The sequence below is a fragment of the Rhinoraja longicauda genome, chromosome 33, assembly GCF_053455715.1.
Source record: "Rhinoraja longicauda isolate Sanriku21f chromosome 33, sRhiLon1.1, whole genome shotgun sequence".
Taxonomy (NCBI): Eukaryota; Metazoa; Chordata; class Chondrichthyes; order Rajiformes; family Arhynchobatidae; genus Rhinoraja; species Rhinoraja longicauda.
The window spans coordinates 16,449,577-16,477,213 of NC_135985.1; the positions used below are offsets into that span (position 1 = coordinate 16,449,577).

At 43.0% G+C, this 27,637-nt stretch overlaps 1 protein-coding gene across 2 annotated transcripts in view; it reads left to right on the plus strand.

Annotated features, from left to right (window-relative positions):
• morf4l1 (mortality factor 4 like 1) overlaps window positions 1-27,637 on the plus strand; it is a 47,382-nt gene that overhangs the window by 9,390 nt on the left and 10,355 nt on the right. For both annotated transcript variants that reach the window (XM_078427252.1, XM_078427253.1), the window contains 5 exons: window positions 14,364-14,450; window positions 15,538-15,618; window positions 17,506-17,531; window positions 20,363-20,451; window positions 26,407-26,508. In XM_078427252.1, the coding sequence (XP_078283378.1) occupies window positions 14,364-14,450; window positions 15,538-15,618; window positions 17,506-17,531; window positions 20,363-20,451; window positions 26,407-26,508 (385 nt within the window). The remainder of the gene's footprint in view (window positions 1-14,363; window positions 14,451-15,537; window positions 15,619-17,505; window positions 17,532-20,362; window positions 20,452-26,406; window positions 26,509-27,637) is intronic.

A 27,637-nucleotide genomic window follows, 5' to 3' on the forward strand; every position in this document is an offset into this window, starting at 1 on the left:
AAATTGGATGGACATTTCTAATAGACCAGGCATGTTTCAATGTGATTTAGTTTATCCTGTCAGTGCTATGTTGGGTAAACATTGAACTTCATAGAAACATAGAAAATAGGTGCAGGATGCTGCACTGTAAGGAGTTTGTACGTTCTCCCCGTGACCTGCGTGGGTTTTCTCCGAGATCTTCGGTTTCCTCCCACACTCCAAAGACGTACAGGTATGTAGGTTAATTGGCTGGGTAAATGTAAAAATTGTCCCTAGTGGGTGTAGGATAGTGTTAATGTATGGGGATCGCTGGGCGGCACGGACTTGGTGGGCCGAAAAGGCCTGTTTCCGGCTGTATATATATGATATGATATGATAGGAGTAGGCCATTCGGCCCTTCGAGCCTGCACTGCCATTCAATATGATCATGGCTGATCATCCACTCAGTGTCCCGTACCTGCCTTCTCTCCATACCCCCTGATCCCTTTAGCCACAAGTGCCACATCTAACTCCCTCTTAAATATAGCCAATGAACTGGCCTCAACTACCTTCTGTGGCAGAGAATTCCACAGATTCACCACTCTCTGTGTGAAAAAAACTTTCTCATCTTGGTCCTAAAAGACTTCCCCCTTATCCTTAAACTGTGACCCCTTGTTCTGGACTTCCCCAACATCGGGAACAATCTTCCTGCATCTAGCCTGTCCAACCCCTTAAGAATTTTGTTTCTATAAGATCCCCCCTCAATCTTTTAAATTCCAGCGAGTACAAGCCGAGTCTATCCAGTCTTTCTTCATATGAAAGTCCTGCCATCCCAGGAATCAATCTGGTGAACCTTCTCTGTACTCCCTCTATGGCAAGAATGTCTTTCCTCAGATTAGGAGACCAAAACTGTATGCAATACTCCTTGTACCATTTTGATCTAAGTATGCAACAGAAGAGTATAATATGTAAATAATCTATGAAATGAGGGAGAAGCTCTTTCTGAATATGCTGGAAAATGTTCTTTTTGGATGGGGTAGAGGAAGAGGATTGTTGGTTCAGTAATAAGAATGCAATTGATAACGTACTGTATAAATGCAATTGTGTGTGCTGGCCTTTCCATGGCTCCTCCAAATGGAACATGTGGGCTTTTGTAATTGAATTTGGCAAAGTACAAGGCTGGGGTGGATTTGGAGGAGTATAGGTAGCAAGTGATCATGCATAGTTTCATTGGGTGGTCATACTTTACAATGACATTTCTCATTGTCTAAATTGTTGGAAGGAGCTCCATGTCCCATCCTCACCACTTGAAACAATATTTAAAAGTCACCATTGCTCCCAAACACCATAGGATGAATAGCAACTCTCAGTCAAAGTTGGCAGTGTTGATGTCATCTGTTCTATTTATTTTGCAAATTTGCAGGAATGAAGATCTCATTCAATGAGAGGCTGTTCCCCAAATAATATCAAGCATATGCCACAAGAAACATCTTTTTCAAGTGCCATTTTCTCTGCAAGGCAGACTGTACAAATTACAGGTCAATAATTATTAACTAATATTTTCACTGAGGAACAATTATCTCGGCATAGGCTAAAATATATAGGCAAGATTGGAATCTTTGCCTCTGGGCTGAAAAACCCATTAGTGGAAGAGATATGAAATTTGGTAAACTCAAATCCAGTGTTGGAAGATTCCTCTTGGTTATGCCAATTGTTTATGGGAGAAATAACATTTGTACCCTTTGCAGGTATTCCTCTATTTACAAACCTTTATGATGCATTGACATGGTATATAAACTGTAGAATGAAAATGGGCCTCTGTGGCTTGGTTTGCAAATTTCTTCAAACTGGATTTACGATAATGTCCCTTTGTTTGATTTTTCTTCTATTGACTTGACTTTTCAGCTCCACATAGATAAATGGCAGAAAGCAGCATACTTAATTCTGTTGCTGCATGTGGAATTTATGAGATCGAGAATTCTTAAAAATAGGGTGTAGTTGTACAGCCCCTTGAGATTGTGATACGATTCATGCTTTACCACATTGCTATAATTTTCTTGCTCAACACTCGTTTCTTGATTCCTTTGTTCTTAAAGGACTGACAGTCTCTGATTTGTATGTAGACAATGCATCTACAGTTTCAGGGATAAAATAATAAAAAAAATTCCGAAGTTGTCAGTAAAGTTTGGAAACATGGAAAAACATAGATTTGAGTTTAGGAGCAAGGAGGTCCTACTGTAGTTGCCCTGGTGAAACCGCACCTGGAGTATTGTGTCCAATTTTGGTCTCCTAATTTGGGGAAGGACATTATTGCTATTGAGGGAGTGCAGCCTAGGTTCACCAGGTTAATTCCAGGGTTGGCGGGACTAACATCTGAGGAAAGAATGTGTCAACTGGGCTTGTATTCACTGGAATTTAGAAGGATGGGAGGGAATCTTATAGAAACATTTAAAATGCAAGGATTGGACAAGCTAGATGCAGGAAAAATGTTCCCGATATTGGGGGAGTATAGAACCAGGGGTCACAGTTTAAGAATAAGGGGTAAGCCATTTAGAACTGAGTAAAAACTTTTTCACCCAGAGAGTTGTGAATCTGTGGAATTCTCTGCCACGGAAGGCAGTGGAGGCCAATTCACTGGATGTTTTCAAGGGAGTTAGATTTAGCTCTTAGGGCGAAAAGAATCAAGGGATATGGGGAAAAATCAGGAATGGGGTACTGATTTTAGATGATCAGCCATGATCATATTGAATGGCGGTGCTGGCTTGAAGGGCCGAATGGCCTACTCCTGCACCTATTTTTCTATGTTTCTAGAGGAAAACCCCTGCTGCAGTGATTTCAAGGCAAGCATCTTTGCAAACGGAAACCAAGCCTGCATGCAATACTGATGATATTGTCTCATCAGGCTCTGTACAATTTCAGCAAAGCTTCCTTAATTTGTGCACTAATCTCCTCACAGTAATATCCCATTTTCCTTCATCATCATTTGCTGCACCAGTTTTTTTCATTTCATTTAAGCAGTATATCAATTCTTCTGCACAAGCCATTATTACTGGCTTGTCATTTAGAGAGCTTTTTCTCTACTATCAAGAATTAATAATCTTTACTTTTCTGCCTATTATACTCCATTTCACACATTTGTCCAATTGAGCTTTTACCACTCTTCTGACCTCTTCATTTCCCAACCAGTTTTATCATCAGCAAATATGATGGCAATACACATTCATAAAAATTGGTCAATAATATGACCTGTCAAGATCTGAGGCCCAGTATTGATCTGTGTGGCATTCTATTAGTGAAACATTCTGGGTTGACAGAGATCCATTTGTTCTAAATGTTTTGTTTCTTTAATATTCTACTGCAAATCCATGTGCATGTACTTCCTGCAAGTACTATTGAAGTGGCATAAAAAAAATAAGAATTTGCTGTCAGAAGTTTAGAATTTGCAAGCTACACTATTTTCTTACCTGCAGTTTACTGCAGGTTGTGTCCAGTCTCTTTCAGTAAGTTGGTTTCCTTCCTTGTTCTTGATCTTGGCCAAAGCAGTGATTGGGCCTCAAATGGTAGAATGAAAGGTGAGAAGATATGCCAGCTCTTGTCCATCCACCATGAAAGGGCAACCCTTGGCTCTGTTCACTTTCGTTCTCTTCTCCTGATGAATGATCATTACAGGGAGAAGCAGAGACGCAAGGTACTTTTGAATTAGCTGTTTGGGAATGTGTTGGTTTTGGGTCTACAAAACAGTCATTGGGTTTCTTTTGCTCTGCTTGTGAGCTGAGTTGGAGAAGCACAATGTAAGTGGTTAATTTTAAATCTAATGGTTTAAGGCATAAGGGGAAAGGACAAATGCACAAGGTTGGGTCTGAAGAAGGGTCTCGACCTGAAACCTCCCCCCTTCCTTCTCTCCAGAGATGCTCGCTGAGTTACTCCAGCATTTTGTCTCTATCTTCAGTGTAAACCAGCATCTGCAGTTCCTTCTTCCATATGGTGTTGGGTTTGAAAGATTGAATGGCTTGTTGTTCTTAGACATTGGTTAAAGCCAGGGTGTAGCTTGCATAGGTGTGTCTGTACAATTTATTGCTTGGCAGAAAAAAATAAAGTAATCTCATTCTCTGAATTGGGGATACATCCCAGAAAAGAATTTGTATAACGGCATATAAATTATTCTGGGTAGATAACTATAGCTTGCTCCAGTGATGTCAAGTATATAAATTTAGTATACATAATAATAGTATATAAATTTGATTTTTAAGATAAATTGGGACAATATAAAAGGCATTATTTCTTTACACACATGGAAAATCATTAAATAAAATCTGAATTCATGATAGAATATTTTATTATAATTATTGTAAAATGAAATAACACAACAGTACTGTTGTCAATTTTGGGCAACTGCATGCCATTCTGAAGACACTGTCTTGGGGGTGAATAATGTCTTGTCACAGTGCCCATCATCAGTGGGCAACACTAAAAAATGCATCATATTTTTGCTGGGTGCTTTATATACAACTATAGGATAGGTTCGTGAGATAAAATGCCATATATGTAATTCTTTATTATTTCACCTATTCAAACAGTTTAGATGTGTGGCATTGTCAAGAATCCAGGTATTGTAACGACTAGTTCGAATTTTTAATTAAGACTGAAAAAATAATATTGTTTTTGGTGTTTGGAATGATAAAAATCTCTCCAAAAATTCTCAAGAAAATTAATGTTCATAACGATTCAGAATTAAGTGGTGAAAGTTCTGTGATAGAAATAACTTTAAAATAGTCTGAATATCGATGTTATATTCTGAATTTCATATTTGTTGCAGTCAGTTGTGTCAGAAATATATTTTCAGCCACTGGTCTGTGCTGATTAAAGTCCTTGAATTTAGGAGTGAAATATCAACAATTCTCTGTTCTTGACTAGTGCTTGCACATGGACTGTGAAGCCAGGGTCAGGTCAAGTGCAGTGGTCAGATAGCCTGCTGACATACTCTATCTAATGTCAATAATGGACTGTTGTGTAGGAAGGTTGTTGCTGCCTATGGTACAAAGTGCCAGCACCATCGGGGAGCACAATACAAATTACATTGGGAGGCTGAATTAAGTTGAGAAATGAACTTGTGGAAAACTCTATGGGTTAATGACAGCACGGTCATGCCGTCGGTAGAGCTGCTGCCTTACAATGCCAGAGACAAAGGTTTCATCCTCGGCTTAGGTCCCGCCTGTGTGGATTTTTCACGTTCTCTGTATGACTGTGTGCGTTTCCTCTGGGTGCACTGGTTTCCTCTCACATCCCAAAGACATGCAGGTTTCTAGGTTAGTTGGGCTCAGTAAAATTGGCCCAATGTGTGGGGAATTGATAAGAAAGTGGGATAGTGTAGAATTAGTGAGAAATTAGTGACTAATTGGCAGCATGGACTTGGTGGGCTGAAGAAGGGTCTCGACCCGAAACGTCACCCATTCCTTCTCTCCAGAGATGCTGCCTGTCCCACTGAGTTACTCCAGCATTTTGTGTCTATCTTTGGTGGGCCAAAGGGCCATGCTGTTTTTCTCAAACTAATTGGGGTTAAATTAAAGTCTTTTAAAATATAACTTGGCTGTAAAAGTAATGTCATTAACACGTTGATGTAAAGCTGAAAATATCAAACTATTTAGTGTGTATGCTTGAGGGACTGAGTGATCCTGAGGGACTGTCTCTTCTCTCATGCAGTGTCATATTAATGTTGATAAATGATTCAGCCTCTGCTTTTTCCACTACCGCTGAGTTCTTGATCTCATTTTGACTTTCAAATTGAAATATTTTATTCATTGCTGTATTTTATTCTGGTAAAAATCAGTACCGTTTCTTTATGTAAACTGGTTTAAATCGGATGAAATTAATTCTGTGGCTATCGTATCCTGTAGAGCAATCTTTAATGTTGTGAAACATCAACGCCAGTTTACAAGGTGAGAAGATAGTAAGTCAAACGTATTCAAATATCACAGTGGGAGGTGATTTGATCCAATGTGATTGTCATGGATTTTTGAAGTGACTGCTTTTCTGCATCCTTTTTCCATACAGTCCAATGATTCCCTTCCCCCACCACAGACTTCAATCCAATTATATTTTCAGATCCCTTCTGAATGTTATAGAATCAACTTGCAGACAATGCACTCCAATTCATTGTAAATTGTTGCATTTAAACAATAGAATACCTCTCTCACCTGCTTTCCCTGTCACTATCTTTGAAATAGAGCAAAGTTAAACAGGTGTGAATAATTTGAAGATTTGCATGTTTTATGAGGGTGTGAAGATATGTAGAACAAGGAAGGAGAAATGAAAATATCTGGTACCATAATTTTTAATTAGTTGTAGAAAACAAATGCTAAGTGGTTTTCTGGGTAGTGTTTGAGAAATAATAGTTAACTGGGTATGGAACAACCTTGAATGCATTGGCAGAGTTGCTGCCTTGCAGCACCACAGACGGGTTCAATCCTGACTACAGGTGCTGTTTGTATGAAGCTTATTCGTTCTCCCTTTGACTGCATGGGGTTTCTCTGGGTGCTCCAGTCTCCTCCCACAGGCAGGTTTGTACATTAATTGGCTTCTGTAAATTGTCCCTTTGTGTAGGATAGAAATAGTGTCGGGGTGATCGTTGGTTGGCACAAACTCGGCGGGCCGAAGAGCCTCTTTCCATGCTGTACCTCTAAACTAAGTTGAGTTTATTGTCATATGCATATGTACGGTGAAGTGCAGATGCAATGAAAATCTTTCTTGCAGTGACATCATAGGCGTGTAAACTTGGATAACACGAAAACATAAATTATACATAATTTACACACAAAATTCTGAAGACAGTAAAAAGGAAGGCTGCAAGAAAAAAAAGACATTTGTGCAAAGCAGAATTGGGGGGGGGGGACAAATTCATGATAGTGCAAGAGGTACTCCATAGTGTTCCATTGTTGAGGTAGGACTAGGATTGTGCGACTAGGTTCAAGAACTTGATTATTGTAGGAAAGTAGCTGTCCCTGATGGTGTGGAACTTCAGGCTTCCGTACCTTTTGCCTGCTAGTAGGATTGAATGAAATTTTGCAAGAGTTTAAAAAGAAAAGCTAATGCAAAACACCATGGGGAAACAAGTTCATGGTAATGCAAGAGATTGCATTATCATGTTTCATTGCAGAGGTAGAATTAGAGTTGTGCATGTCCGTTCAAGAATCTGATAGTTGTAGGAAAGTAGCTGTTCCTGAACCTGATGATGTGGTACTTGAGGAGCTGTACCTCTAGCCTGATGGTAGCGGCGTGGAGTGAAGTTTGTCATATGTACAAGTGTGTTGAGGTACAGATACAATGAAAAGTAATGAGGGTCTTGCTCAGATGGTGGGGATCCTTGACGATAGATGGTGTTTTCTTGAGGCATTGCCTCGTGTAAATCTTTTGTTGGTGGGAGATCTGAGCCCATGTTGGACTGCTGAATCCAATAATCTCAGCAACTTGTGATCCTGTGTGTTGGAATTGCCGCATCAGACCATGATGCAACCAGTCAGGACCCTTTTTACTGTGCATCGGTAGCAAATTTAGAGTATTCAGTGATATGCTGAATCTCTTTAAACTTCAAGAAAGCAGAGGCATAGGTGTACCTTCTTCATGATTAGAGGACAGGTCATCCGAAATGTTAATGCTCTCAAATCATTCCCTCAACTGCCAACTGGCATGTGGAACCCTGGCTTCCCCTTGTAGAAGTCAATGGTTGGTTTCCATAACCCACGACTCTGCAACATGTATTGCCAATTAGCTGACACTAAACAATAATCCGTCCTCAGATTTGTCTGGTTGTTGGTGGTTTAGGAAGAAAATTCTAAAAGCCTAAAGTCTCTATGTAATCATCAATTTTAAGACCACAAGCTTATTTGGCTTCATATACTAGAATCTGCAGCCCCATTAATGTATCTAGAAAGGTATTGCTAGTGTTGAAAGAATTGCTAGAAATAATTCTAGTGTTATTTCATCTTACGTAATGGTAGCAATGCAAATTTGTTCTCATCATACCCTGAATCTGTACAACTAGAAAAACCTGTCTTGGGAATAGTTTGCTTTTATCACCAATAAACTTGTTGCAGCTTGATTTTACAATATTGCCTTTTGTTTGCATGGCCTTTGGTTTTACATAATAATAATAATAATAATAATGCATTACATTTATATAGTGCTTTTCAAACACTCAAAGACGCTTTACAGGGAGTTCTAGAACATAGAGAAGTGAATAAATAGATAAATAAGTAAATGAACAGAGAAAGGAGACAGGGTGAGGTGACCTTCAGTGGTTGAAGGCAGTGCTGAAGAGGTGAGACTTCAGTGATGTTTTGAATGTGGTGAGTGAGGAGTCTCTGACGGTTTGGGGTAGTGAGTTCCATAGGGTGGGAGCAGCGATGGAGAAAGCCCTGTCCCCCCAGGATCTGAGTTTGGTCCGGATGGGGGGGGGGGGACAGGAGATTGGCAGCAGCAGAGCGGAGGGTGCAGGTGGGAGTGTGCCTGTGGAGGAGGTCAGTCAGGTAGGATGGGGCCAGGTTATGGAGGGCTTTGTAGGTCATGAGGAGGATTTTATACTGGATTCTCTGGGGGATGGGGAGCCAGTGGAGATGGTAAAGGACGGGGGTGATATGGTCACGGATCGGGGAGTGCGTGAGTGCGTGAGTAGACGGGCAGCGGAGTTTTGAATGTATTGAAGTTTACTGATGATTTTTGAGGGTGAGCCATAGAGGAGGCTGTTGCAGTAGTCCAGACGGGAGGTGATGAAGGCGTGGATGAGGGTTTCTGCAGCTGTGAAGGAGAGGGACGGACGGAGACGGGCAATGTTTTTGAGGTGGAAGAAGGCTGTCTTTGTGATGTGTTTGATGTGTTTGTCGAAGGAGAGGGTTTGATCAAAGATGATTCTGGATGTGAGGGGAGGTGGATACTGGGAGACCATCAATATTGAGGATGAAGTTTTGGGTGGATTTGGTGAGCGTTTTTGGACCAATGATGTTGATTTCAGATTTGTTGCAGTTGAGTTTGAGGAAATTTGATTGAAGCCAAGATTTTATTTCAGTGATGCAGTTTGTCAGTGTAGAGTGTGTGGTGGTGGAGATTGACTTGGTGGAGATGAGGAGCTGGATATCATCGGCGAAGCAGTGGAAGTTGAGACCATGATGGCGGATTAATTGACCAAGGGGGAACAGGTAGAGGATGAAGAGGAGGGGGCCAAGGACTGAGCCTTGGGGGACACCTTGGGGGAGGGGAGCGGTGGGGGATTTACAGTTGTTAATGGAGATGAACTGGTGCCTGTCAGAGAGGTAAGATTTGAACCAGGATAGGGCTGTGCCGGTGATGTTAAAGGAGGTTTCAAGTCGGGTGAGGAGAATGGAGTGATTTATGGTGTCAAAGGCGGCGCTGAGGTCAAGTAGGATGAGGATGTTGAGGTTGCCAGCGTCGGAGGAGAGGAAAAGGTCGTTTGTGATTTTGAGGAGCGCAGTTTCAGTACAGTGGTTGGAGCGGAATCCGGATTGGAAGGTTTCATACAGGTTATTGGTAGAGAGGTGGTATTTGAGTTGGGAAGCTACAGCACGTTCCAAAACTTTGGACAGAAAGGGTAGGTTGGAGATTGGTCTGAAGTTGTTTGGGGTGTCAGGGTTTAGACCAGGTTTTTTCAGAATGGGGGTGACAGCAGCGATTTTGAGGGATGGCGGGACGATGCCAGTGGAGGAGTTTATTGTTGCAGTGATAAGTGGAGAGAGAGCAGGAAGGCAGGCCTTGACAAAGCTGGAGGGGATGGGGTCCAGAGAGCAGGTGGTAGTTTTTATTCCTGTGAAGAGGTCAGAGAGGTCGGTGGTGGAGACTGGGGAGAACTGAGGCAGGGGTTGACAGGATAAGGGGGGGCAGGTGGTTTGTGGGGGAGCAGGTGCGTTGGTGGTTAAGGTGCTGTAGATGCTGTCTATTTTGCTTTGGAAGAATGAAAGGGAAGTGGTGCATTTGTCAACTGTGAATGATTGGGAGATGGTGTCCAGGGGGCTGAGGAGTTTGTTTATTGTAGAGAAGAGTGCTTTTGGGTTTCCGGAGCCAGAGTGAATTATTTGAGAGTAGTAGGTGGAGTGGGCGCGGGAGAGGGCATCTTTGTAGTGCTGCAGGTGGTCTTTGTAGGCTTGGGAGTGAATTGTGAGACCTGTTTTGTTGCGGAGTCTTTCAAGTTGGCGGGCATGAGTTTTCATCATGCGGAGTTCGGGGGTAAACCAGGGAGCAGAGTGGGTGAAGGAAACTGTTTTGGTTTTTATAGGTGCAAGCTGGTCGAGGCAGGAGGAGAGAGTGTGGTTGTAGTAGTCAGTGAGGTCAGAGGGGCTGTGGAGGTCAACGAAGGGAGAGGCGGACATTATTTCAGAGAGGGAGGATGAGAGCGAGGTAGGTGAAACAGAGTTCAGCTTACGGAAGTTGATTTTGCGTTTTTGCCTTGGAGCTGGGGTGGGAATGTTGACGGACATGGTGATGGCTAAGTGATCAGAGAGGGTGGGGTCGGAGCCAGAGAGGTGATGTAGATTTAGTCCAGTGGAGCAGACAAGGTCCAGAATGTGCCCACGGTTATGGGTGGGAAAATTGATGTGTTGAGTGAGGTTAAAGCAGTTGAGTATTTCAGTGAAGTCAGCAGTTATTGTGGAGTCAGTGGAGTCCATATGGATGTTGAAATCACCGAGGAGGAGGATTGAGGGGGAGAGAGAACAGAACTGGGTCAGAAAGTCAGAGAAGTCAGAAAGGAATGATGGGTGTGGTTTGGGAGGGCGGTAGACAACTGCCATGACTAATTGTGTGTGGCCAGAGAGTTTGAAAGCCAGGTGTTCAAATGAAGGAGCAGATGAGATGGAGATGAGGCTGATCTTGAAGTCCTGTCGGTGAATTACAGCAATCCCACCACATGTACAGCTCGGCTCAATATTCAAGATTCAAGATAGCTTTATTTGTCATCCAATATTAGACGAAATTCAGTCACCCACAGTCCAACAATAAAAGCATTAAATAGGCATTAAAATTACACAACCCCAAAAACACACAAAAAAAGAAACATCCATCAAAGAAACATCCATCACAGTGAGTCTCCTCCAGTCCTCTCCTCACTGTGATGGAAGGCCACAATGTCTTTCCCTTCTCCTGCCGTCTTCTCCCGCGGCCAGGTTGTTGTGGTTGGAGGCCGCGCCGGACGGTCCGCAGCGGGCTGGCCTAAGGCGAGTCCCAGCCGCTCCCGCAGCCTCCGAAGACGGCCGGCTCCGCCAATGATAAGTCCGATCCGGGGCGGGCGAACACGCTGCCGCTGTTGCTGCACGTCGGGGCGGTCGTGGCTCCCGACATTGAAGCCCCCGCCCAGCAGAGAAAAACCCCGCGGCATATTTTAGGCCGCGCCGGAGGTGAGTCAAATTCTAGCAAGCAGCCCAGATTAAATGCAGCTGTAATGAAATTAAATACTGACTCATTGGACTTTGCTGTGCAGGCAATAACCTTTTGAACCTTTCTGCCTTCATTGGGTTTATAGAAGAACTTGTGGTTCCAGGTGTGGACTTCTATATTTTGGTGAGACCAACCACTGACTCAGTGATCGTTTCGCTGAACACCTCCACTCAGTGCGCCTGGGCCTATGTGATCTCCCGGTCGCTAAACACTTTAACTCTCCTTCCCATTCCCATACTGACTTTTGTCCTGGATCTCCTCCATTGTCAGAGTGAGGCCAAATGCAAATTGGAGGAACAGCACCTCGTATTTCGCTTGGGCAGCTTACAACCCAGCGGTATGAATATTGATTTCTCTAACTTCAAGTAATCCTTGCATCCCTTCTCTCTCTGTCCGTCCCCATCCTAGTTTTCCGACTAGTTTCACCGTCCTGTTTCATTTTACTGTTTGTATGCCTTGCTCTCACCTTCCCCACAGCCAATGGAGAACCATTCTACATTTCCTTGATCAGCGTCTGCTTTGATCTGTCATTTTCACACCTTACATTCTTGTTATACCCATCCATATCTCCAGTTTTCCTCTCCCCTGACTCAGTCAGAAGAAGGGTCTCGACCTGAAGAGTCACCCATTCCTTCTCTCCAGAGATGCTGCCTATCACCCTGAGTTCCTTCAGCATTTTGTGTCCATCCTCCATATCGTGTTTTATGGTGTGCTCACTTCTAAAAATAATTATACACTCGTTAAAACCTGAAATAAAACCCGCAAATGTGATGGAGTGTGTCAGGCAGCATCAGGGGAGGACATGGATAGGAGATGTTTTGTGATGGGACCCTTCTTCAGACTGATTGTAGTTGGAGGAGGGGGGGGGGGAAGAGTGAAAGGTGGGGGCAGGTCAAAGCCTGGTAAGTGATAGATGGGTACAGGCGACGAGGTTATATAGTTAAAAACTTATTCAATCTGCGTCATTCCACCTTTTGATGTGGGGTTGCATATCAGGACAACCCTCTGCAATTACAACTTCCACCAAAAAATTCAGCTGGAAGCACCTGAGTCGTCATGCAGTATGGAACGAGAGAAGCAGAGTTATTGTTTTGAGTTGGTAATCTTTCATTTCTTCTGTTTGTCAAGTCATAAATAGATGTCGTCTAGCTGCAGACTGCTCTGTTCATTTGATCAAATCTCTTCATAACTTATAATTTAAAAAAATCAGATCTCTTATTCATAGAATCATACAGGATGGAAGAAAGCCAGATGGCCCACTCGTTCTGCTTTGTCACTTCCAGAGAAACTACTTCATTTGTGGTTCAACTTTGCCTGTCTTAATTTTCATGAAAAGAAACGGCTTCCACCAATCAGATGGTTGACGGTATTGAGTCCTGTGGGCTTTTGTCGCTGAAAAGGGACAAGAATGACTTCACTTTTGTTGCATTAAACTGCGGGAAGCTGTGACTCATCCTATACGGGATGTTGGACAAATACGTCTAGCTGTCTTGGGAGTAGTCATGATGGGAGACATAAATGGGCATTGTTGTCTGTATTCAAGTTATTGCCAGACAGCTGCACAATGAATAGAAGGGGCTCAGTAGCAGATTTCTGAGGCTCAGCGGAAGTGATAGGAATGTGTGCTGAGAAGTAGGGGCATCCTTTGGAAGGATACCAATGATGTTTGCAGAAAGCTTGATTGAATATGCAAGTTAAGTTCGGAGCATGGGATGGTTATAGCAAATGTTTGTGTGGGAATTGTACTGGATTGGATCACCGGCTGTGTAATGTATGGAATGATGTGGGGAATATGAGAACAGCAGCTTGATAGAACATGAAAGACTGAAGCAAATGGAGGCTGAATAACTGTTGTCTGTGGCAGGTCAAAATATCATTGGGTAGCAAGTAATTCCTGAGCAAAGGTTGATAGCTCATTTGGGTTGGGGAAAATAAGGAAATTCTGTATCTGTATCATGGTTGCTGTTTGGCTGGTTCTGTGTATGGAATGATCAATGCAGTGTGTGCAAGAATTAGCAAGACATGGAGCGGAATATTCTCTCTTCACCTTTTCAAGCTGTGAAGAGATATCCTGTTGCTGATATATGACTTCAGAACCCAACTACAAGGCCTAAATTCTTGCTGTTTTTAACCCGATGGTATTTGAACCATTGAATACCATTGAACCCTGTTCAATGATATTCCAATGCATTCTCTCGTTTAAGCTAACTTTATCTTTCATATTCAGTCAAGCTTCTGGCCACACATCATTGGCCATCCTTCCTAGCACTCATTCTCTTTCTCAAAACATCTTTTCCTATCATTTTCACTGTTTTACACTATGTGCGACGTCTCCTTAGAATTGTTTTTCTTGTTTGTGTGAAGCAATACTGCAGGAACCATGAGGTGAACTTTTGGTGCTGTGAATCTACTTAAATTTTATCTGTGCCCTTCCTGGAGGGGATCTTGGATGCCAGCTTCAAATTGCTGGCATCCAAGTGTGAAAATGATGGGACTTGAGTTGGGTAGCTGAAAATGTATGTGTTTGTCACCCCTTCGCAACCTACTGATTGTGATGGGGCAAGAAGGGCCTTGTACTTAGTCTGCCTGCGGTGATTTGAGTTGCACCATGTAACAGGCAATTAATTATCCTATTGAGACGTGATGGTAAATTGCATTTCCCTTTTTACAGGCATAACGTATACATTGCTGTGTTTTGCTGGGATAAGTAGAGTGAAGTCGGGCTTATTTTAAATTTGCTCTAAAAGTTGCTGATTATTTTAAATTCTTGTTATTTCTAATGAGGTGTAGGTATTAATTCTTTTCACGATTGATAAGTATAAATTAGCTTTTAAAAACTTCTTCTGACTGCCAGATTTCCTTAAAAAAAAGACACAACGTTTAGACCTGTAATCTTCAATTGTCAATTGTGAAGATTTTCTAGTACTTTGCTTTCGTCTTGTCTTATTACTTTCTCTCTCTCTTTTTAGTTGGGATGAATGGGTTCCAGAAAGCAGAGTGCTGAAGTATGTGGACACAAACCTGCAAAAGCAGAAAGAACTACAAAAGGCTAATCAGTGAGTATGTGAGCGGAACTGATGAAAGAAGGAATTAAACTTATTGGCCAAGGGACTTGGGGAATAAACATTTTAGGATAAAGCCAACATTTTCTTCAACTGGTTGGGCAAGCAGCAATCTCGATATAGCCTCTATAACATAATAAAATGTCTTCAAACACTTCAGGAAGCATTATCAAAGAAAACTGGACACACTGTTACAATAAGTACAAGAAGAGCTGACCAAAATTCGTTATGCCATTCTATATCCGAATTGAAAACTGTCCGAGAAGTCTAAGTAAAACAACAATAATTAAAAGGGAAGGGGGGTGCAATGATTAGGCCTGCTGTCTGAGTTCCAACAACTTTTGTTCAATTCTGATTTCTAGTGCTGTCTGTATGGAATCTGCACTTTCTCGTGAGATAGGTTTCCTCCCAGTGCTTCAATTTTCTCCCATTTTCAAAGACTTTATTGGCAGATTAATTGGCTACTGTCAAATGGCTATCTGCTATGCAGGTGACTTATTGAAACTTGGGAGGGTTGCCAGGAATATTGGAAGAATAAAACGGGATTGGAGTAAATGGCAGTCGACTTGGATACTGAGCTGAAGGACCTGTTTCTGCGTTGTGTAACTCAAACGAAAAAATGATATAATTTCCCATTTTGAAACTTAGAATTATTAAGGACAAAATGCAATTGTAAACTTATGTAAAGCAGAAGAGCGACTTATTTACAAATTGACTTTCACAATTTCCATATCCTAAAGTATTTTATAGACGATGGTGCTTTTTAAAATCTGGCTGCTTGAAATACAACTTGCCTTGCTACAATATGATAGTGGAGGGTAAAGCATTAGAGTCTGGTAACAGCTTGTGGACTAATTGAAGTATTGGCCAAGCATGTTATGAGCAGAATATGATTATACTGAGAGTTTGCCATGGTGTACTTTCAATTTTAATGTGAACAAAACAGTTTACAATGGATTGTTGAAGATGATGACGTGAAACGTGAATATTTAATGATGTATAAGTTAATGTATCTCCAAACTATTAATGCTGGTGTTTGAGCAGCGCTTCATTCCTTGTGATTTTATTTTAAACTATTTAGAGAGCAATGGGCAGAGGGCAAGATGAGGGGCACTGCACCAGCCAAGAAGACTTCCACCATGCAACAAAAGAATGTTGAAATGTAAGTGACTTGGACCTATCAATATATCATAATAAATATCAAGAGAATTTCTATTGTAATAAGATTCAAGAATTCACCTCCACATTGTGGGTTTGAGGCCATTGGCATGGATGCATTATATAGAATGTAGATAAATAAGGGCGAAAGCCTTGAAAGAAAATGGTGATGTTTTGAGGTGGAGTGGGAGATAACTCCTGCAGAGCATTAATGTGGACAGTTTGGATTGAATAGAGGAAAGTCAAGCGCTCAATTGTCAAGTGCATCAGGACCAGAACAATGAAATTCTTACCAACTGCAACTCTACAAGCACATCAATGCAACCACACATCAAATAACTTATTGTATAATTGTTTATTGTATCTTTGTCAGTTATAATGGGTAACCAGACCACAATAGTGCAAGCTGAAATACATAAATCAACCGTATGCAAAATCCATAATGGTAGGTTTGTGCAGAGTGGTTCAAGAGCCGAATGGTTGATGGGGAGAAGCTGGTCTTGAACCTGGCGGTAACTGTTCTCAAATCTTTGTATAATCTTCCTACCGGCTGTAGTGAGATGAGAGTGTGTCCAGGGTGGTGAGGGTTTTTTGATATTAGCTGCTGCATTGATGCAGTTTTCCTGTAGATCCCTTTGCGGGGAGGTCCCTTTGCTGGATTGGGCAATGTCCACTACTTTCTATAGCCTCGTTTGTTTTTCAACATTTGAGTTACTGAACCAGGCCGGTATGCTTTCCACTATACACGTGCAGGAACTCAAGAGATTATTTGACAGCATGCCAAAGTCTACTGAAGAATTAGGTTTGCATCTATTGTTAAAATATCTGTATACTTGCAGATTCATAATGCTCATCTCTGGTGGATGAGATGGGTTTTTTAAACACTGATATTTGGGGCATTCTGATTTGAGGAAGGTTTTGCTTGGATTTTTAAATAAACTACTGAACACAACTTTCAAAAAGTTCCTTTGAAATGTCCTTGTACTTTTCAAGCACTCCGTCAGTTGACCCTAATACACAACTGCGAAAGGAGAATGTTTTGGGACCTTAGCCGAGAGAATTTTACAATAACATTTTTGTTGTTTCCATTGGAAACTCTTCAAGGTAAGGAAGAGTAAACATTTGATGTGTCCTATCGTCATCCTTCTTTCATTGCCTTCGTGTAGGTAGATAGATTGTCTGCATGTTCCACCTGCCAATATATTAGGATAAAAATTTGGCACAAATGTTGTTAACCTTGTAAGTTTGCTCGAATTGTTAAGTGGATGATTTGAGAGAAATTGCAAACATTCATAGAAATATTTTACGTGCACATGTTGGAAAATGAACATCTTGCAAGGTGAGTTGAAAAATGAGCAATAACTTCAATAGCATTGAATATCTAAATGAAATGTAAAATCATACAGAGAAAATGCCGTAAATGGAATTAAAGCATTTGGCACCAGTTCAAGGGTAGCACAATCATTTTTGTAATTGTTACTTGCTCATCAATGAGAATAATGCTAATGGGATGTGTTCCAAGTGAATGTTTGCTCTGGCAGCCTCTTCAATGTCTATGTAAAGGGGAGAGCGTGACATTTCAGGAATAGGAAGTAGAAATGTCTATTGCAGCAGTGACATAATCCCCATGTCCCCAACCAGCAGAAAGTAAGTTAAGAAACTGTTTCAGCAAGATTATTAAATAAGATAATGTGTCTGTTGCAATGAAAACATATAGTTTTGATTTCTCATGCTAATGTCCTGAATATAGTGCAAGGTGTAAATGCTCTTGCATTTTTTACTTTGCAGTAAAAATCTATTTGCCGGCTTACTATTCGATAGTGTTTTTTCATTGAGACTGAAGAATCGCATTTACAATTCATACAATTCATAATTTTTTATTTTTTTTCAGAAAAACAAAGAAGAATAAACAGAAAGGTAAGCTTGCTTAAAACTTATGATTCAAATCTTTGGTATTGTATAGAACCTTCAAACAATTGACAAATGTTATTGCTTACATACAAGATCTTGAGTTAGTTTCTTACTGGTGTCAGCTGTGATTATTGATCAGATACTTGAGCAATAAAAGCCTGAGACTGTCACTCGTACAAATGAGATGCTAACCAGAAGTCCCCATCTTGCTTCTGTATGAATAGGGTTGTTTTTGACTCTTAGTGATGTTTGGTCTTGGAAATATAATGATACCATTACAAACTGATGCCTTTGGAATGATACATAGAACAACATCCCAGTCTTTTCAAAATTATTAATCATAGATGCATCTTCTATGTATTACACAAACTGTAACCTACAGTGCTTAATTGATTTAGCTGTAGCACTGGTGTCAATTATTGAAATGATAGGTCAAATTATTTCATTGTCTAGTTTTTCATTTTGAGGAGCATCCATTAGTGCATTTAACTGTTTTCTCAGTTGCATAGCCTTTTGCCATTTTGTTAGAGTATTGAACTGTATAATACTGGGATTTAATAGCTGAATATAGGTCTGACGCAGGTGATGGTGTTAAAACCAGTTTCACGTGATCATCATTATCACTGCCTTCCCGATTTCTTCATTTGTGTGGCTGAAGCTGTACAGGGAAAAGATTGGTGACTGATGAATTTCTCTTAAAGCTTTCAGAAGGGCAAACAATATTGGCCTTTTTTAATTTTCAATATGTGATGGAATTAGAGGAAAAAAACATTCTCTTTGGAGAATGGATCAATAGAGCCCAGATTATGAACTGCAGAAGAACAAATGGGAGAAACTTTTTAATGTAATTGTTAGGATCCAGAGGACTACCAGAAAAGTTGCTAATTATAATAAAGCTGGTGCCCTGGGACCAAACATGACTTGGAGCCAACAGAGGTGATCACAGATGCTGGAAACTTGAGTAAAAAACAATGTGCAGGAGGAACTTGGCAGCATTGATGGTGGGAATGGACAGATGATGATCTGGGTAGGGGCTCTTCTTCAGACTGATGGAACGAGGGAGAAAGCTAGAAAAGTGATGGTGTGGGACAAAGTCTGGCAAGTGATAGGTGGATAAAGATGGGGGTGTTGATTGGCAGATGGGTGGAGTAAGTGACAAAGTCTACAGGTAAAAAGGGGGCAAAAGGCTGTCAGATAAGGAAAGAGGAATGAAATGTGTAGCCGGATATGGGTGAAAGGGGACGGTAGATAAGCGTACAGAGGATGGAAAACGAACTGGGTAGCTTGGATGGGGTGGGAAGTGCTGGGAAATGTTAGTGCGCGACAGGGTGGGGGAAAGGGAAAGAAGGTGGGTGGGTACTACGTGAAATTAGGGAATTCAAAGTTCATACCATTTGGGTTCAAGCTACCCAAGCAGAATACAAGGTGCTGTTCCAAGTTTTCCTGTGGCCTCACTCTGGCAATGGAGGAGGCCAAGATTAAAAAGGTCAACATGTGAATGAGAAGGGGAATGAAAATGGTTAACAACTGGGAGATCTAGCAGGCCTTGGTTGGCTGAGCGCAGGTGTTTGGCAAAATGTTCACCTGGTCTATGCTTAGATGTAACAGAAAGCACATTGAGAACAACGGATGCAGTAGACAGGGTTTGAAGAGGTGCATGTTAACTTCTGCCTCAGCTGGAAAAACTGCAGGAAAAACTGCCAAAATAGAGGTGAGAGGTGGTGTAGGGACAAGATAGAGGTGAGAGGTGGTGTAGGGACAGTGGTGTATGACACCTCCTGTCGTCTTAAGGGAACGTACCCGGGGAGGGGACAGATAAGATCAGGAGGGATGACCGAATGAAGTACCTCACCATGTGACTGGGAGTGAAGTTATGTTGAAGTTTTAGTTTAGTTTAGAGATACAGCGTGGAAACGGGCCCTTTGTCCCACTGGGTTCGCGCCGACCAGTGATCCCCGCACATTACCACTATCCTGCATCCACTAGGGACAATTTTTACATTTAACCTACATTAAAGCAATTAACATACATACCTGTACATCTTTGGAGTGTGGGAGGAAACTGAAGATCTCGGAGAAAACCCACGCAGGTTAAGGGATGAACGTACAAACTGTACAGACGGCACCCATAGTCGGGATTGAACCCGGGTCTCCGGCAGTTGGAAGAAAGGTCAGGGAATGATGTATTGGATGTGGAGATTGGTGGGGTGAAAGGTGACAACCAGGACCAGGATAGCTCTATCCTTGTTCCTTCTGGAGGGAAGGGGAGCGAGGATAGAACTGTGGGCCATGGGAGATATGGGTGAAGGCTATATCCACAGCGGGGGTGGGGGGGGAGCATGTTTATTGACGGCGAATCAAATGGCAGCTTCCTCTGCAGATATCCAAGATCCAATAAATATTTTGGGCTTGGGGTTTGGAGGATTTGCAGAATGAAGTAAGCTGATAAATATTGGATTCCTCTCTTTGGAATAGTCTTCAAACTGCCGACCTGATGTCTACTCTTATTAATCAAGCACATTCAGGATTGACTGCTGGTATTCATCTTGGATGTTGCCCAGTGGAGATGGGTCATTTAATTCTGATGGCTACAGCTTCCTTTGATTGGTTTGACCATTTTTCTGGGCAGCTTGTGTAACACTGCATCAGTGGTTAACCAGGTGATTGTACAAATTATACATTGGCCTAAACCTTTGACAGTCCTGTCTGCAAACTGTCGCTGTTTTGTAACTTTCAGATGAATTAGACAATTACTTGCAATTTTTTTTTTTAAGTACCAATGCTGTTTTGTTGCAGTAAATTGCCTGAATGTAAGGTGTTTAACTTTTTTTATTTTAGCCCCCACAGCTGGTGATGGAAGTAGCACCAGTGAAACTCCACAACCACCCAGGAAGAAAAGGGCAAGAGTGGACCCCACAATGGAAAGTGTATGTAGTTTGTTGGAATGTGACATAGTGACTGAATGTGTGCCAAATATCCAGTAGCAACGCCAGAATTTAAGCTGGCACAAATTTAAATCTTAACTAGCGTATGACCTCAAAATCCAAACATTACTGCATTATTGCCTGGTTGTGCTGATATATATATCAGTGTTGCCCAGTGGAGATGGGTCATTTAATGTGGTGTGTTATCTATCATACAGTATATTGCAGAAAGATATGCATTTTAAAAACTGGTACTAGCACACATACTTTCAAAGTGTTGCATTTAAATGTTGGTTATTTCAGTAGTCAATTGGCCCACTTCCCTCCCTCGGAGAGCTTTGTCACATTGAGATTCCTGATCAATCAAGATGTAGAGCTAAATGTTCTGGGTTCAACTTTGAGATAGCTTATCTCAACTGCAGCGGGAATTGGCAATGTGAAATAAGTGGGAGTCCATGTCACAATTTGAATCTTAATTCAGGAGATGAGTCATGGATGGTTTTGGCTCCTGATCACTGCCCAAAGACAGTTGCAAGTAAGCATGCTTATTTGGATGTTGTGCCTTGGCAGGAGGAGAAAAGACAATTTCCCCTTGTCTCATGGTTCATGATCTCTATGGAATGGATGGCATAGAGCCCGTCAAAATGTTACCACTTTCATCAGTCAAGGGGATCAATTCACCACATTCTCCGAGGTTTAATGGTCGTAGAGTATACATAAACCCCGCAACTTACAAATGCCCAACTTGTGTACACCCAGTATTTAGGAGACTGGTGGGATGGGTTTGCTGGTGGGAACTCATTTCACAATTTCCACGTGAACTGTTTGGGTTACGAATAGTTCTTGGCAACTCCTGCAGTAACCTGGGGCGGACCTGTCAGTTCCAAAGCAACACCAACAAATATTAATTTGTGATTAATTTGTTGTAACTGCCATTTGTTTATTGAGTAATTTACGTATACAGGATATTTACTTCATCAGTTATTTACTTATACAGGATTTTAAATTGAAAGATCCATTTGCTGCTCACGATGCAGTGTCCTCCACATCTGGAGACCAAACTTAGATTGGGTGACAGGTTTGGGGAATGCTTTTATTCGTTCTGCAGATGTGACCGTGAACCTCTGGTAGGCAATAGAAGAGGGATTGTGTGAGTAAAATGTTATTAAAGGGATGTGGGTGTCATTGGCCAGACCAGCATATATTCTTATCTTTTACAGTCCTGGAACTGAGAGGTCAGTTGTGGGTCTTGAGTCGCATAGACTGGACCAGATAAGAATGCCAAAAGTGGACATGCATTTTACAATAATTCTGAAACCTTTTGGATAAAGTTTAGATGTATTTATTTAATTTAAATTTCCTAGCTCCAATGAAAGTATGTAAATGTGTGTGACCACATTAGTCCCATAAATTAATTACCATGGCTCCCATCAGCATATTCCTGATCCCAAGTCCCTAGTCCCAAGTGGGGCAGTGGGCAAGTCCTAAATGGGACTTGTATGGGAGTTGGACAACCTCGCCTCCATGATGTCTCCACTGTCTTGTGTGCATGCCACATGTACAGTCGGCAAGTCATTGGTTCCAGCGGCTTTAGGGCTTGTCTACCTAGCATGTGAAGCCTGGGTTCGGCGGATTGCGCGGAGGAAACCACCAGAAGGTTCAACGGGCAGAAAGACAATCCCAGCAAAGCGTCGTGGAGCGCAAACAGGACAGAGTGAGATACGTAGGACACTTCTGACCATCCACTACATCCTGACCTGTCCCCAGCCGTCCCGACTATGTCTTGCTGCTGGAACCCGATAGGCCAGGACGAGAGAGTGAGGCCGACGATCTGTGCAACTCCCCCTCACTTAAATCCAAGTCAAGCGCAAGTCATGACTTCAACCCCATACCGTGCAACCTCAAGTCCTGTGGCGATGGGAGAGTGGCGAAGCAGCAGGTGTGGATGCACTGGAAGCCGTAGTCACGAACCTGCACACAGGCGGCCCAGGGCATAGGGTCGCTCTCTACTGGGCCGAAGCAGCAGTGGAGTTCGGCAGCCCCCCAGGTGTCTGAGCAGCCCTCTTTAGGATTCGCTCTGCTCATCTCCATGGAGGAAGGGGCTAGTAAAGGTGCCTTAAACATAGCCTGCTTCACTTCACCTTGGCCAGCATTCCGCGGCTGGCGGGGATCCCAATTAGTGGTCGAAATAATAAGAAAAACAAGTTGAAGGTGCTGAACCTGGGCACGTGGAAGGTGCGAACCCTGCTGGATAACATCAAGGCAGATAGACCAGAAAGAAGAACTGCACTGGTTGCCAAAGAACTAGCTCGCTACAACGTGGACATAGCAGCACTCAGTGAAACTCGCCTTGTAGACAAGGGTCAGCTCTCAGAACTTGGTGGTGGGTACACCTTCTTTTGGAGTGGTCGCAGCAGCGCTGAACGGCGAGAGGCAGGCGTTGGATTCGCCATCACATCCCACCTTGCCCGAAAACTTGCCAAGCTTCCAGAGGGCATCAATGATCGCCTGATGACACTTCAACTCCCACTTGGAAACAAGAAGGGTGCAACGATGATCAGCGCATATGCCCCAACAATGACCAACCCGGATGATATCAAAGATAAGTTCTATGAAGAGCTTGACGCCCTCATTGCAGCATTTCCTCAGTCAGAGAAGCTTTTTGTCCTCGGGGACTTCAACGCCAGAGTGGGGACAGATCACCAGACTTGGGAAGGGATCATTGGAAAACACGGCACTGGAAAGTGCAACAGCAACGGCGTGCTACTCCTGAAGATGTGTGCCTTGCATGACCTAGTCATCACCAACACACTCTTCCGTCTCCCCACCCGTAAAAAGACATCTTGGATGCACCCACGCTCCAGGCAATGGCATCTGATTGATTATGTCATCACCAGGAAGAGGGACAGGCAGGACGTGAGAGTGACAAAGGCCATGTGTGGTGCCGACTGCTGGACTGATCGTCGCCTCATCGTGTCCAAACTCAAGCTTCGCATCCTGCCCATGAGAAGACCCCGTCAGAAGACTGCAAAGAGGCTCAACGTCTCCAAGCTAAAGAGCAGCAAAGTTGCAGAAGAAATCTCCAGAGACCTTGATGGCAAGCTGGTGGACACACCCCATGATGACCAGGACAGCACTGAAGAACAGTGGGTGGCCTTTAGAGATGCAGTCTACTCCACCGCCCTCGAACACCTCGGGCCAGCATCCCGCAGAAACCAGGACTGGTTCGACGAGAACGTATGAAGAGATACAGGCACTACTATCAGAGAAACACAAACTGTTCAGAGCACACCAGAAGGAACTCGCGTCACAAGCGAAGAAAGATGCCTTTGCCAGCGCAAGACAAAGTACAGAAGAAACTCCGTGAGATGCAGGACGCATGGTATAGCAAGAAGGCCGATGAAATCCAGGACTACACAGACAGTCACGACACCAAGTGTTTCTACGACGCATTGAAGGCTGTGTATGGACCCCAGTCCTCTGGCTCCTCTCCCCTCCTCAGTGCAGACGGGACCCAGTTGCTGACAGAGAAGAAGCAGATTCTGGAGAGATGGGCTGAACATTTCAACCAGGTCCTCAATCGCCCTGCTAATATCAACGATGAGGCCATCACTCGCCTACCTCAGATGGAGATCAACCAGGACCTTGACAACTCCCGACAGAAGAAGTCACAAAGGCCATCACGCAACTTTCCTGTGGCGAAGCACCAGGATCAGATGCAACTCCTGCTGAAGTGTACAAAGCAGGAGGCCCTGTCATGATGCAGAAGCTGACTGAACTCTTCCAGTCCACGTGGAATGAAGGGAAGGTCCCACAACAGCTGAAAGATGCCAGCATAGTCCACATCTACAAGAGGTAAGGCAACCACCAGTCTTGCGACAATCATCGAGGCATCTCCCTCCTGTCCATAGCTGGGAAGATCTTGGCTTGCATCCTGCTCAACCGTCTCATTCAACACCTTGAGCAGGTTCTCCTTCCAGAAAGCCAGTGCGGTTTCCGTGCTGGACGTGGAACTGTCGACATGATATTTACTGCACGCCAACTCCAGGAAAAATGCCAAGAGCAGCACAGCGACCTGTTCGTGACCTTCGTCAATCTGACAAAGGCCTTCGACACTGTCAGCAGAGATGGCTTGTGGTAGATAATGCAGAAGTTTGGCTGTCCCAGCAAGTTCATCACGATTGTCCGGCAGTTCCATGATGGCATGATGGTGAAAACGCTAGATGATGGAGACGTCGGAAGCCTTTCCAGTGACAAACGGTGTGAAACAAGGTTGTGTTCTTGCCCCTACACTCTTCAGCATGGTCTTCTCTGCCATGCTGACTGATGCCTTCCATGACTGCCAGGATGGAATACACATCAGGTACAGGACTGACAGCAGGCTGTTCAACCTCAGGCGCCTGCAAGCTGTTACAAAGGTGAAGGAGACCATCATCAGAGATTTCTTGTTTGCTGATGACTGCGCCCTCAATGCCAGCACAGAGCAGAAGATGCAGCATGAAATGGACTGCTTCTCACAAGCCTGTGACAACTTTGGTCTCTCCATTAGCACCAAAAAGTCTGAAGTTATGTACCAACTCGCGCCTGGAAAGCCCTACCAGGAACCACACATCACGGTGAAGGGGCAGAATCTACAGGCAGTCGACAGCTTTACCTATCTGGGTGGTACACTCGCGAGTGGTGAACATTGACGCTGAGGTCAACAACAGGATTGCCAAGGCCAGCGCTGCCTTTGGGCGACTCCGTGAGAATGTTTGGGAGCAGAGAGGACTCAGCCTTACCACCAAGCTGAAGGTCTACCGTGCAGTGGTACTCACCACTCTTCTCTATGCCAGTGAGACCTGGACTGTCTACAGCAGACATGCCAAACAGCTCAACCACTTTTACTTGAGCTGCCTACGCAGACTCCTTCACATCAGGTGGCAGGACAAAATTCCCAACACAGAGGTCTTGGAACGGGCCGGAATCCCCAGCGTCCACACCCTCCTAAAGAAAGCCCAAGCCAGATGGGCAGGCCATGTCGTCAGAACGCCCGAGAGTCGACTGCCAAAACAGCTTCTGTATGGAGAACTGTGTCAGGGCAAGCGCTCAGTAGGAGGACAGAAGAAACGGTTCAAGGACTGCCTGAAAGTGTTCCTCAAAGACTTGGACATTAACCTCAGCACTTGGGAGTCTCTTGCTCTGGACCGTCCAACCTGGCGTAGCAAGCTCACCACAGGAGCCCGTGCAGCAGAGAACAGACGCACTGCAGAGGCCCAGAGGAAACGCACCGCGCGCAAGGCCCGGGCTACTTCCACTGCAGCACCCATCCACTTGCGTCCTACGTGTGGGCGTGCCGGATTGGCCTCACCAGTCACTTCCGGACCCACAGTCACCAATCCTCCAACTGAAAGTGAAGTCATGGTCATCTTCGAACCCGAAGGACGAACAACAACAATTTTCAATGTCTCCCCTGTGGAAAGAGAACTTTAGTATTCTGTCTCCACCGTGTGAAAAAATGCTTCCAGATCACCCCTGAACATGACACCAAGTTTCAGCAGGAATATGAAATGTATCTGAGCAGCCAGGCCTCCAGCATTTCATCAATTCCAGTATGATTTTGCTAATGGTTCCTGCACTTCATCATAAAGTGAAAATATCCTTCCTATAACTGAATAAAATAATGCAGGATAGATTCTAACCAGATCTCTGTATACATTGCTGGAGTATAGTCGTAGCACCCCTTCAAACTCATACCTGGTGCTTATAATTATGGATCCTTTTCTGGTCACAGATTTGAGAGGGCATAAGTGGGGTCATTTTGTTTTCTAATTGTAGTAATGAACAAAAATAATTATGATAGTGATCCAATTTAACATGCAATGTATGCGAATGGAAATTTTGAAACTGCACTGCAAAATGGATGTCAAATACATATCTGAGGGGATCCTTAATTTGGTAATTCCTTGACTTCTGCAGGAGGAGACATTTATGAACAGGGTTGAAGTAAAGGTAAAAATACCAGAGGAGTTGAAACCATGGCTCGTGGATGATTGGGACCTGATCACTCGTCAGAAACAGGTTAGTACTGCACCCATTTGCTTTAAACCTGAACGACAGAGTAAGGCTTGCAGCTACAGGGAGTGTTTGAAATAAATTGTACAAATGCATTTAATGGAAAGGTAGGTGGAGCTGCTACCTCATGTAATATTTTGTGATTTGAGTTTTTTTATTACTTTACTATTGGTTTGCCTCACATTTCCAGGCAGGATAAACTTGTGGGCCCTGGCTCAGGATTCCTTGCGTTTACTCTGTTGAAATGGGCTTCCTTAATTACGTGGGCCTCAAGTTTAAAAATAGGGTATTGTCATTGTTTAGCATGTATTGTCTTTCATCTTGCATCTTGGGTTCAGACTGTTCTTAGACTAATGAAATGGAATGGAAAGATTGCAGGGCTTCAATCCTAATTCTAAGCAAAACTGCCATTGAATGTTTGAGCAGTAAAACCACCAAACTGGCAAGTTTCCAATAGCCACACGTTTGACGACTGTACAAATGTGTTGCAGGTAGTACGTTTTGGGCAGAGTAAAAGAAGTCTCCAACACCTTGCCTCATTGTAAAATTGTGAGCTATATGTGCCAATACTACCTTTTATTTTCCAGGAGCTGCCCACATTTTTCCTTTCGCATTGTTTACAGAAAGGTGAAATTCCAAATAACTTTGGTTTCCAATAATCTGCTTTTGCCTCTGCGATCACACTTTAAGCAAATTGTGTTGATTAAGCTTCTTGCAAGTGATGACCGCTGTTCTTAAAACAAAACATTTCCCTGGGGATATTACATCTGATAAAATGTATTAAATTCCACTCCCAGACCCAATTGAATCCAGAAAGTAATTTTACAAAATAGGCAGTAACTTAATAGGAAATGTTCTTTGTTATTTAAATGTGCTCAAATGATTACTTCATAACATACAGTAAAATAGTCTTTGGTTTGCAACTATGGATAAAAAAATAATTTGGAAATGATTAGTTAATAGGTTTCACTGAGTAAAACAAACTTGGAATAATTCATCAGGTCAGGCAGGATCTGTGGAGGCAATGAATAGGTGATATTTTGGGTTAGGCACCTTCTCTGGAAGAACCTGAACCTGAAACATTGCCTATCCATTCCCTTCTCTTGCTGCCTGACCTGCTGAGTTCCTCCAACAC